The following is a 13,208-nucleotide window of genomic DNA, read 5'->3' as shown; positions in this document are numbered from 1 at the left end:
GTTCAAAGTTCTCATTTGCGAAAACCCTTCCTCCACCTCAATATTTTGCCAGAAGTTTATATTATTTGGCCTATAACAGATTAGAATCACTGGATGCTTCTGCAGATTTAATCTTCATGCAATATGCCAGGAACTAGTAAGCTTGGTGGAGCTTAATTAACAAGATTTATCCAGAGGTTGATTACAGCAATGATCTCGTTACTTAGCAGAGTCACCTAAACTTATTTTAATGTCTTAGCTATAAACCCAGTAATCTTTCAACTAAGAGTGTGAGCATTCTATCATAAATCAACTTCACACAAAACTGTTTTAACATATTTCTTAAGTATTATAAAAAAAAATTTTTTTAACTGGGAAGAATAAGTGAAAAAATTTCAGAACTTGTCTTTCGCTAATTAACATAAATGTAGGTACCGCAAATAATAGAAAAGGGGTTAGCATATTAAGCACTCATAAGATTAGCTCATCAGCATTTAATCTCCACTCTTCCATGCTTGCATGGGTCCGAGAGAATTTGCAGAGGCATATTTTCAACAGCTGGATGCCCTTCTTGCCACCAGTCTTCTATTTCCAAGCAATGTAATATTTCCCCAAGTCCAGACATGCTTTTCATAGAGACTTGGAAATGAACAATCTCACAATATGGTGGCCAAGAGTTCACAAACACACACTTGCATATGCAATGGGCTTCTTTCAGTTCTCAACTACCAAATCCACTAACAAGGTTTTAGTTGGCCTAGGGTTATAGAAAATATCTGCTTATAACAATAATATACAGTGATTAGCAATGCTTTTTTATCTCACAAAAAGTAAAATATCTAAACGCCAAATATATTAAACAAATATAAGCAAAAATAAAATATGCATACCTCGTTTTCACCCATTTTTATTTCAGCCGCAGACTTTAAAGGTTCCAAATTTGTACCATTGATAATTTGAATATTGTCAGCTACTTTACCGTCCTTTGTTTCTATAACAACACGCTCAACTAAATGCTGAAACATGTGCCGGTGGTCACCAATAAAAAACGTATTTGGCATATATGCCAACTTTTCTGAATATTGATTAGCCAAGTAGAGAGGAGAGGTTACTGCATCTGTAATAATATAGTCCATGAAAGGAGCTCCACTTGTTCCAGGATAACCAAGCCACATTACCTACAAAACAAATTTTTAGAAAAGTTAACTTGAATTCATTAGAAGTTACTACACTAAAAATACTTAAGCAAAATCTATCAACCATTGAACACATTTCACTTTAAAGCAGTTGAGACTAATATAGAAAAATTGTTTGACCAAAACTAAGAAGCACTGTGCATCAACTGCTAAAATGCTTCAATCATATTATACTCTGAACTAATTTGAAAGTTGTCTATGATGTGATATTTGCATTATCAACAAATAAGGATTAATTAACTGGCAATATCTACAGAACATTTTTCCATATTTCAATTGACAAAGAAAAACAATTTTTAGAAAACATTCCTGAAGTGAAGAGATTCAATAAGTAATATTAGGATAATACCAATACAAAACTTCCATGTGAATATCAATTATAAGAGATGAGAATTTCTACAGAAAAATATTTAAGTGTTTAAAATACCTATAATCTGTCAGTAAGATGAATATACTCAAGTGGCTGACAACAATGGAATTTTTGAGTGATTGAAGCAGGCAGATAATAATAGTGGTTTAAAATTTTGGCATTTGGTTGGTTATTTTAGGGGAGGCGTAAGTCAATTACATCAGCCTCATTACTCCATTGCTGCTTATTTCATCAACCCAAAAAGGATGAGAAGGCAAAGTGAACTTCAGTGGCATTTGAAATCAGAACATAAAGCTGGAAAAAACGCTGCTAACCATTTCGTCCAGCTTGCTTAATAATTCTGCCAGCTCACCATTTTAATAATCCTTTCAACGATAAGCATGGGGGATGAAATTTTGAAGGTAGAGACAAACAGCTTACACTGAATCTGGTGCTCAGCCAGTACTTATTTTATCAACCCCAAAGGGATGAAAGACAAAGTCGACCTCAGCAACATTTGAACTCAGAGAATAAAGATGGAAGAAATGACGCCAAGGGTTTTGCCCAACATGCCAACTCATTAATAATAATTCAACAATGGCAGAACTGGGTTTTTTTTTCCATCATTATGAATAAAAATCAATATTTTTGTTAAGGCAAATCTTACCTGGATTGGAGCTGGGCGGAGGGCAAACAGCTCATTGCGAGCTCCTTTTGTATAACCATTCATATTGATGAGAATGTGGATTCCATCTGCATATATTCTGTCGGCAGCTTTCCCATTGCATGGTATCTTAGTTTAAAAAAGAAACAGAGCTTGGTTAGCAAAAAAGCAACTGGATAAATATGAAAATTATTACTTTCTAAATAAATTACATAGAAATTTCAGTAATCAATGAGGCCATTAAGTCTATGAAATAGGTGATCAATATGCTTCTTAAAAAGATCTAACTGAATAAATATTTAATGTGAATTATTTACATGTCCTTATTTAACGAGTTTCATTAATAATTTTTGTGCACTTTGTAAATAGAAAAAAAAAATGATTGATTCATTGACAGAAAACTTGTGACATCCACAACAGTGAAGCTTCCACCACCACATATTTTCATCTACTTTTTCTTGTAGAGAATACACCCCTCTACATCATTTAAGATCAGGTGCCTTGGAATTTTGTTTACTGATCCCATGTTGATGGGTGTATGTAAACCTGTGTAAAAAAAAAAAACTTCCAGCACAGTCATGTATACACAAGTGATAGTCAATTTATTCTGTAGAGCTGAGGATTGTGGATGATCAATGAAGTGCAATTTGGCAATAAAAGCTGAATCTTTGATGGTATCGCCAACTTGTGTTGGTCAATTTGTGATAAATATGTCATGCTTCACTATTGAGCATTACCCCAGATGAATGATCAATGAATCAGTGACAAATGATGCTACATGTATTTGTATAATAATAACCAATTTAAATAACTGAATACATGAAAAGAAACTATGTCAACTCCGATCAAATGCAACCATTAAAAATGGTGCTACTTGTTCAAACAAACTGGCCACATCTAGCCTCTTCAATACAAACTCTAGGATAAATTCCTTAGTTCCATAACTTTTTCAATGAAGACCTCAACAGATCTAAAACACCAGCATTTTAAATGCTAAATATTCGTAAGTATAACTACGCTTGGAAGTCAATGCAATAGTACACACTATATCAGATAATAACCAACAAATTCTCACCTGTGATAAATCTACAAAATGTTCAGCTTCTTTTCCTATTTTAGCTCGGAACGTAGTTCCATCATCTGGACTCAATGAATAACAAAATATCTGCAAAAATCACAAAAAGAAACATTAAACTTAATTTTCACATAATTTATATACGAAAAGTTCATATTTCAAATTACTAGTTTCACTACTTAAAAAAGCAAATGACAAAATACTGGATGGCAAATTTCAATTACTGAATGTTTGATGACTTATGAGACAAGCTTCCGGTTTTAAAGTTAAAATTTCCTGTTAATTTATGTTCCAAACATTATGTAAATATCGACAGTCAGTTACTTAATTTTTCATTATTTTTTACATTAACTCAAAGAGTGAATTTCAACAGAAATACAATTAACAAAAAGGTAAAGTGTAACCACAGCTGGGCACAAAGAACAAAGCAGCAAACTCTATTATGGCAGTATGATAAATTAGACCACAAAATGACTATATAGTAACCAAGCATCATTTATCTCAGCCAGTATTGGCTGGACAAACATTTTACGCTAAGTTTAGAGTTTATAGTGGTTAAATCATCTTTGTATTACTAAATGCTATCAAAGGCAAATTGAATACATTTGCCTACGAGATTATCATTGTTTAACATCCTTGTCCATGCTGGCAAGGACAGGACAGTTCACCAGGAGCTGGAAAGTCTGAGGAATGCACCAAACTCCAATGTCTGCTTTGACATGGCCTCTATAAGAGGAAGACCTTCCTAATGCCAACCACTTTGCAGTGTTTGCTGGGTGCCTTTTAAGTGGCACCAGCATTATTGAGGTCTCCAAGTACCCTGTCAGACATGAGCCTTCAACTGAGGGTGGGGAGTAGTACTGAAGGAGGTGGATTTATATCAGAAGATGAAAAGTTAAAGTAGGATAGGACTTTTGAAGGCACAAGTCTTCTTAATGTATAATCTTTCACCTGACATTATACAAGATGATCTCTTGTCTATGAGAAAGCACTACACAGAGAACATGTTAAAGTGATGAAGTTAAAAGTGAAATGAAAACCAAGAATGAGAAGGGGAAATGTAAAGAAAAACAATTACTTACTTCCACTTTACTACGCTCGTGCATACCAGGAACACTTTGCATTAAATGAGAAGTTGGATGATTGCCAAAATCAGAGCTGACATAACCAATACGTAGACGGCCATCCGGAGAAAGAACTTTGGAATGCTGGTAGGGAGGTTTATGTAATACATTAATCTGTTGACAAAAAAGAGAAGCCAGACATATTAGAAAAGTGTGAAAGATTAACATTGTAGTAAATTTTCAAATGATTAAAATTATTAATTTTAATAAACTAGTTTAGCATTTATACAAAATACTCGTACAATGATGTCAAATCAATTAGCCACAAGTCGAGAAATAGATATATGGAAATCATCAAACTGACCTTTTCCAAACAAAGGTTAGCATGCCGTGATGCAATAGCTTTCCTAACAGAATGAGAGAGCGGATAAAGCATACTATGATGAGGATGGACAGAAGGAAGTCGATTCTTTTCTAATTGGTCCTGAACAATTTGAACAAGGCGTTTCATACGGTTGTCGTAATCAGTCCAATCGCAAACAATCTGGATAAGAATGCAAAAAAATTTGTTTAATTTCAGCTTCAAAACACAGAATAAAAGTGGGGAAGGGGGACAAAAACAGGGAGAACACTAGTCTTAGGTTTCTTTTATCATACTACAATAGCATAGATTTATAATACAACATTCAGTTGGTTTTAAATACACTCCTTTCTCACCGCTGGTCTTACAACCATCAATCACCAACTTGCATTGACCAGTAATGCTCTTATTATTAAAATTATTACCACCTCTTTATATAAAATTTATACTTGTGTGTCGTGGATGGGTTTACTGGCTGAATAGAAGTAACACTATTCATGCTAAAAAGATTGATCATACAGATACAATTTCAAACATTTTATTACCATCATCATTGTAGCTTCATAGTAAGAGTGGAACCAGTTAGTTTGTGACTTACTTTCTCTAATTTCAGTGTTACAAATCAATACAAATAGCACTGAGCCATAAAACAAATGTTATCACAATAAACAAACATCTAAACTTTCAACAAAAAATTCCCATTTATATTAGCTTTTGACATTACCAACCCACCTGGGACCACCCTTGGTCACATGTTACCAACCAACTATGCATTCACCATTCTCATCATTTAACATCTGCTTTCCATGCAGGCATGGGGTGGACGGTTTTAGAGGAGCTGGCCAAGCAGAAAATTGTACCAAACTTCTGTGTGTTTTGGCATAGTTTTTACATTTGGATGCCCTTCCTAATACCAATCACCCTGCAGAGTTCTATATTTAGATAAAAAAAATATCGTGAAACATTGTACACCACCTAAGATTGTTACATTAATTTTATCTCAGAACCTTTTGGAAATTTTTCCAAATGTTTTTTTTTTTCTTTTTTATTTGTAAAGCTTTTTTTTTTCTCTCTTTACATTCCATTGTGTTGAAGCAGTCTCCGATTCTATCAGCTTAGATTTTGTAGCAACAGTTGATGTACAGAACAAAAAAAATGGTTACCTGTAAACAGTGAGCAAGATTGCAGTATGCATCAGGAAAATCCGGCTTCAACTTCAAAGCTGTCCTATAAGATGCAATAGCTTCAGGAATGTTACCAGAATCCTGCAAAAAGTGAGATAGTTTTAAACAAACCTAATTCTTCTATATACATTAAAGGAAGAGTTTATGGCACATACATACACACAAAAAAAACGCCCCTAAGAGTATATCAGATTTGTCGTAAGACCAAGTACAATTGAGTCTTAAGTTGCTGCTATGAAACATTTGAATAACTTGTGTTGTAATCCAAATGAGAGATAGTTAGTGTTGTGACACAAAATTCATTAACTTTTAGTTCACATCATCTAAAAAAACCTTGAACTCTAGTTCTGACACCATCCTCGAGTCAGCTTACAACTTCTACATGATACTTTAATATGTTAGAAAAAGCAGCCCAACCAGCCTCAAATGATATCTTACAACCTTGAAAATGCAAGACATTGGATAACTTATTCCTGGGTACACTTTCCCTAAGAGTAAGACAGGATGGTCACAACCAGAATGTTTGATTAGTTTTGGTTGAATCTAGACAGCTGGGATCAACCAATACTCAAAATCTCCAATTCTTATGTTAACAAGCAATCAGATTACCAACACTCAATTCTCAGTAACTCTTCATTCAATTACTCAATGTCTAAATTGTTTCTGTAATTTGAAATTAATACTATTGGTTCACAGAAAAAAAAATTATTTAACAAATAAATTATCACAAGAGCTGATAATGACGGAGTTCGTAATATATACACACTGAAGGAAAAAAAAAACAAAACTTAGACCCAAGCTAACCTTGTGTATAGATGCTAGATTGCTGTGGGCATCAGCAAAGGCAGGGTTAATTTGAATAGCTCGGGTATAACATTGCAATGCTCCTTGTATGTCTTGCATTTCTTTCAGTGTGTTGCCCATGTTCGAATAGGCATCAGCAAATGTGGGAGAAATTCTGGAAATCAAAAACAGCACAAGCAATTAGTACAATATATCATTAGGCACTTCACAATTCAACAGGTAGAAATGAAGGGTTTTATATTGTAAACCGATGAAAGAAAATCTATGGAAAACAAGGGTGTGGTTCTTCAAACTAATTACACACCATGGTTAATACTGAGAATTTTTCTTTTAAAAAATACTAAATTATTTCTAACATTGAGTAATGTATGATTCTATCTTCAGGAGGATGAAGGTACAGTAAATTAGGCAATTTATTCAACATTTGTTTAGAAAACAATGTTCACAGAGGGAAGTAAATCTGATCTACATGGCTTAACTACTTTTAAAGTTCAGCTAAGATGAGATCTTTGAAGAGTGAGTAAAATAAATATCTTATTTTCAGTTGTTATAATGTAATCATCATCATCATCAGGCTAATTTCCACTTCTCCATGCTTACAAAGGACAGGGAGAATTCATTGATTTTCTACACCTGGATGCTTTTCCTATCACCAACCTGTTTCCAAGTTAGGTAATATTTCTCCCATGGTCAGACATTATTTCCACAGAAACTTGGACACAAAGGATACTACTTGTTTACAACTATTGCACGATGTAAAAGACAAGGAAACACAAACCACACAAAGAATTGCATTTTTCTGTGTGTGGCTGTAAAATGATGCTACATATTAATTTTTATACAATTTATCACTTCCACTCTCAAGGTTTCGGCCAATCAGAGGACACTTGCCCAAAAGCATATTTCAAAATTTATTCTATCTATGATTGCTCTGAAAACCAATCACTATATAAAAATCTAAACAAAAATATTCTTACATCTTATCACAAAAGACTTTCATTAGAGATTAAGTCCCCAATCAAAATCTGAACTTACCGTATTGCTTCTTTATAATGCATGAGGGCTTCATGGAGTTTACCTTGCTGTTGCAAAACACTTGCAAGATTTGAATGTGCAACTGCAAATTCAGGATACACCTTGAAAACAAAAACAAAAGATATATAAAGGTATCACCAGCTGTATGTAAATGTGATAGCTGAGCTGGTTTAGACATTTGATATTCAGCTGGATAATGTAACATGAGAGGAGAAAAATGCCTACTTCTGAAATGCTTTTTAATCTGATTAATCAAAAAACCATTCTTGGTATATAATAGATATTCTGCAATTTTTTTTTCTTCCTAGATGCACTCAATTTGTTAACTAGTTTCAACTTGGATGCTGAAGGGCTTTTTTTTAGAATGCTGAATTTTACAGAGACAGACACTTTCTGATGTTATAGATAACATGCTGTGAACATTCAAGTTTTCAAGACTAATGCTAGGTCCAAAGAGACAAGAACTTCACATTTAATTTAAAATGATATATAAATAGCTGAAAAGAACAGTGCCAGATGCATTGAACATCTGCTATAACAGAAAATAAAGAAATGAAATACTCGGCTTGGAAATAAACCTAACGCCAGAAATGTGTATTAGATCTCAAATGATGTGTAGACATCAGATATATTAATACCACATTGAATTTTCATCTTCCTGATACACTGGGATTGATTTCAGTTTTATACATAAAGTATTCATGTAATCACAATTAATTTCTAAGTGCACCCAACCCAATAACACACTGACAAACTATTAGCCAGTCCCTTCTCTAATAGTTCCTGTTTCTCTGATCCCATAAGAAGTGTACCATTTAATTCACTTGCATCTCTTCCGCACGACATTTCACCCAATCTTTTCTTCTTGCAAATATAACCACTTGCAACCTTCTAAACAACCCAACCTCTTTAATCTGTGAGAGTTTGCAGAAGCTAGACATTCTCTCTTCTACAGACTAAAATGCAAACACACACTCAACTACAATATTCTGAAAGCAGTCTCACAACAGATGAGGCAATTGGATTTCCAACTGCACAGGAAATTTATAAAAAGTACAACATACTTCCAAAGCTTTGAGGTACAGACGTACAGCTTCTTCTGTGTTACCCTGTTCACGTTTGATATTAGCCAGGTTATTGAGAGAGTCTGCATGAGTGGGACACAATTTTAATGCGGTGTTGTAGCATTCCTCGGCTTCAGCAACCTAAACGAGAAATAGTGCAAACCATTTCTAAAGTAAAGGTGATCGTTAAAGAAATCACAAAAGTAGAAAACAAAAAAAAAACAAAAAAAAAAATCAGTTTAATAAATTCAAAAGATGAATAAACTAAAAAGAAAAGCCAAATTAAAATTTCAACCAACAAGCATAAATGACATGACTAAAAATACATTTTTGAAATATATTTGGAATTGTATTGGGTCATCCGGAAAGTTCATGCCAATCTTTAGTTGTTCATGTTCTGACATGTTCGAACACATCAGATTTATCGACACACATAATGTGCTTACATTTCTGGTTAGCGCACAAAATTACTTAATTCATGTCGATTTTGCATCCCTATGGAAATTGAAGATTATAAGGTGCATTTTAGACACTTGAGGCCTTTTTATTACTGTAAAGGCAAAAAGGTCCCACAAGCAACAAAAACGAAATGTGCTGAGTATGGTGAAGGTGCTTTAGCTGACAGAACTGTATAGAAGTGGTTCACTAAGTTTAGAGTTGGTGACTGTAGCCTTATATCAAAATCCACCATCCATGAACACTTAGTGAAGCTTGGGTACTCAAATCGCTATGATGTTTGGATACCACATGATCTGAGTGAAAAGAATCTTTTGAATTGCATTTCTATCTGTGATTTATTGTATAAACAATGAAAATGCACCCTTTTTAAAGCAAATTGTGACGAGTGATGAGAAATGGATCATTTACAACAATGTTCAGTGAAAAAGATTCTGGGATAAGCGACATGAGCGACCTTTAGCTACCCCAAAAACAGGTCTTCATCCTAAGAAAGTAATGCTCTACATCTATTGGGATTGGAAAGGAATCCTGTACTATGAGCTTCTGCCAAGTAACCAGTCAATTAATTCTGAGAAGTATAGCTTGCAACTGGACAATTTAAAGGTAGCAATTCCAGAAAAACGCACAGAATTGGCAAACAGGAAAGGTATTGTTTTTCATCAGGATAATGTCAGACCTCACATTTATTTGGCAAATAAATGCAGTTTGGCTAGGATGTGTTACCCCACCCACCATATTCACCAGATATTGTTCCTTCAGATTTTCATTTATTCAGGTCCTTGCAAAAAAATCTCAATAGTAAAAATTTTAATTCTTTGGGGGACATAAAAAAACCACCTAAATGGAGTTTTTGACAAGAAATCACCAAAATTCTGGGAAGACAGAAGCTTTAAGTTGAAGGAAAGATGGAGAAAAGTTGTGCAACAAAATGGTTCGTATTTAGTTGAATAAATATTTAACTGCATAATTTTGTTTTGTCTTTTACTTTCCCTTAAAAAAAAAAAAAAAAAAAAAAAAAAAAAATCGCCATGACCTTTCCAGATAACCCAATGTATACAAAGAGTCAGACCTAACTTTATTTTATTGACAAAACAACTTAATTTTTCTGATCTCGTTAAATAGTGAATTGGTAGTTATATCAATAGATTAAATATATTTCGTAACTGACACAAAAAAGAAATTAACAAGTTTGAAGCAAAAGTGATTTAGCCTAGTAATTTTTCAACCAGAAGAAACATTACAAAAAGCATACAGCTCTGGGAGATGATAAGACAAGTGATATAATAAGTCATACTTGCTAAAAGGCCTCATGTCTTCATTTCATATTTTTTTAACTACAAAAACAGCTACCATCTAACAGAAAGTTATCTTCATATCAAAATGAATATTTAGAGAACCCAACATAAATGAATAGAGAAATATTCAGATATGTAAAAGTATTTTTAAATGCAAATTTAATCAAATGAGGGAACACATGCTCTGTCTATGTTTAAATTATACTAATTTTCTTTTAAAAAACCACATAAGCTACAATTCAACAATTCAAGGAAATCAGTAGCTACTAAATGAACTTGTATGTTTTTAATCAAATTGCTTGCAGTTACCATAAAAAGCACTGGTTGAATAAAATAGACTGTTATAAAACATGAGGCCTAGTAAAAAAAAAAAAAATCTTGAAATAATTATCCTAGAAGGTATTTAGAATTATTTGTGAATTACGTCCAAATAAATTTATATTCACTAATTCATACTTTCTATATTAATTAATTTAAGACTGTCAAGTACAAATGAAGCGGATTTATTTTTATGAATATTAAATAATTGGAACCTTAATTAATGAGGATTTCTTAGATCCAATTCTATACAAGCACTTACATTTTTAAACAAACCCCAATAATGCAAGTAATATAGTTATTTTCAAAAAAAGGTAAAATAAAATTACTAAAAAAATATAAGAAAAATGATATAAACAAAATCAATATCTAAAATTTGTGTGTATTTATATATATTTTCATTCATTCATTCATTTACACACACACACACACACACTTTCAAGCATATAAAACACACAAATTTTATCAGAAAAAGCAGTTTTATCAAAAATACATTTTAACTATTATTTATAAACTTTAATGTAGTTTGTTTTGCCTTTGTAATTTTAAAAAAAAATTCCTTCAATTTTAATGATTACAAATGTTCCTATGATTACAAAAAAATCCAAGAATTATACCCAAAGAGCAAAGTACGAAACTCAAATCTCTGAATGCCTTAGCCCAGCAGAGTTGTAAAAATTTTTTGAAAAGCTATATAAATTCCTATTTTCAGATGTTAAAAAATAGATCTGAGAAGCTACTGACTAATGAACATGATTAATAATAAATCTTGTTTAATTCAGAACAAAGTTTCTTCAGTTCATGTTCACGGAAAAAATGACTAAGGTTTAGGGAACTCTTAACTGTTAATACAAAGCTCACATTAACAATGAGTGTATGACATTTTTTCTACAAGATAGCCATTTAGCATCTCCCTCCTCAGTAGCAATATGAAATTATATGGGTGCACATGATGCAAAATGTCATCACAGAACGATAGTGTTTTACTTGCTAAAATTTTGACAAAGATTTTGATAATTATTTCTTTTTGATTTGAGGGAGAAAAAAATTTAAAAGGGAAAGTAATAAGAGTTGATCAAATCAAAACCTCAGTATGTCACTGGTATTTATTTCACTAGCCTTACCCAAAAGAGAGGCAAAGTCAACTCTGGCAAGATTTTAGCTCAGAGCAAGTGATGTACCAGACTAGACACTGAAAAAGCAACAAGGCATGTTTTCTATTGTCTCTACCATCAAAACTGCTAAAATAATTTTCAAATATCATTAGAAATAATAGAAAAAAAATTACTCAATTTTATTACCCCTGCCTATAATAATTTAAGTGCAACCCACCAATTTCACATTCCTACTAATATTGCCCGTAACTATTGTCTGTATATTAAGTATTTTTTTATTAAAATGCAAAATGTATTATTGAGACACAGAATACGGACAATAAAAGGAGAGAAATGTATTTTAGACACTCTAACCTTCCTTACTTTACCCTTCTCCTTCAGTGCATTGGCTAGGTTACAATAAGCATCTGGAAAATTGGGCTGTAGTTCAATAGCTCGTTTGTAGGTGTCAATTGCTAGGTCAATCAAACTGAAATACACAAAAATAAAGAAAAAAAATGGTTTAAAATTTACTCTCATATAAATTCATAATCTCTACTTAGGGGCTGACAATCATTCCTACAATACAGCAGCTCCCCATTCAACTTAATCTAGTGTCTCCCCACCCACCCCACTAAAGCTACACATTACCAGATTTAATGTGATTATTTCCTGTTCCTGAGACACTTCTGTGTCTATTTTAACCATTAAAATATCCCACCTTTTCAAAGATTTTTAACCATTATCGAAGGATGAAACTCAATTTTTCTTATTCCAACAACCATTGATATTCCTAACAATTTATGAAGTATCTAGATAATCAGTGACAGAATTTAATACAAATTTCCATGGATGTTCTGATATCAGTGGGTTTGTGCAGATCAAGCTACAATCCACAGAAAAAAAAAAAAAAAGCAGTTTGGAATCAGAGCCCTCATCCTCACTCCCGCCAGTTAGTTAAATACCATAAAAATTAAAGCCATTTTGATATCCCTCATATACTCTACTTGAACTGATTGCATTATAATTATACTTTTACTTGTTCCAGCCATGTGGCTGTGGTCATGCTGGAGCACCACCAAGGATTAATGACAAAAGAAAAATTATTTTATGTCATTTTAAATATATTGTAAATGTTATTTTAAATATACTGTAATAATTAACATTTGGAAGAATATGCTTTAATGGATTGACACTATAATTGGTACTTAATTTTAACCCCTTAGCATTTAAGCTGGACCAAAATATTCTACCTGCTTTACATCCA

At 32.8% G+C, this 13,208-nt stretch overlaps 1 protein-coding gene across 4 annotated transcripts in view; it reads right to left on the bottom strand.

Annotated features, from left to right (window-relative positions):
* The window catches only part of LOC106875699 (UDP-N-acetylglucosamine--peptide N-acetylglucosaminyltransferase 110 kDa subunit), a 63,112-nt gene that overhangs the window by 3,934 nt on the left and 45,970 nt on the right, over nucleotides 1–13,208 (bottom strand). For 2 of the 4 annotated variants that reach the window (XM_052968628.1, XM_014923946.2), the window contains exons 8-17: nucleotides 12,326–12,431; nucleotides 8,776–8,916; nucleotides 7,712–7,812; nucleotides 6,677–6,830; nucleotides 5,852–5,953; nucleotides 4,692–4,871; nucleotides 4,346–4,501; nucleotides 3,264–3,353; nucleotides 2,192–2,317; nucleotides 870–1,157 (exon numbers count right to left, since the gene is read on the bottom strand). In XM_052968628.1, the coding sequence (XP_052824588.1) occupies nucleotides 870–1,157; nucleotides 2,192–2,317; nucleotides 3,264–3,353; nucleotides 4,346–4,501; nucleotides 4,692–4,871; nucleotides 5,852–5,953; nucleotides 6,677–6,830; nucleotides 7,712–7,812; nucleotides 8,776–8,916; nucleotides 12,326–12,431 (1,444 nt within the window). Of the gene's footprint in view, nucleotides 1–869; nucleotides 1,158–2,191; nucleotides 2,318–3,263; nucleotides 3,354–4,345; nucleotides 4,502–4,691; nucleotides 4,872–5,851; nucleotides 5,954–6,676; nucleotides 6,831–7,711; nucleotides 7,813–8,775; nucleotides 8,917–12,316; nucleotides 12,432–13,208 lie in introns of all 4 variants that reach the window. The other 2 variants (XM_052968627.1, XM_014923945.2) reach the window with 1 other exon arrangement.

This window comes from Octopus bimaculoides, chromosome 6 (assembly GCF_001194135.2).
Source record: "Octopus bimaculoides isolate UCB-OBI-ISO-001 chromosome 6, ASM119413v2, whole genome shotgun sequence".
Classification (NCBI taxonomy): domain Eukaryota; kingdom Metazoa; phylum Mollusca; class Cephalopoda; order Octopoda; family Octopodidae; genus Octopus; species Octopus bimaculoides.
The sequence above is the reverse complement of the archived record's forward strand: the minus strand, read 5'-3'. Positions and strand labels throughout refer to the sequence as shown.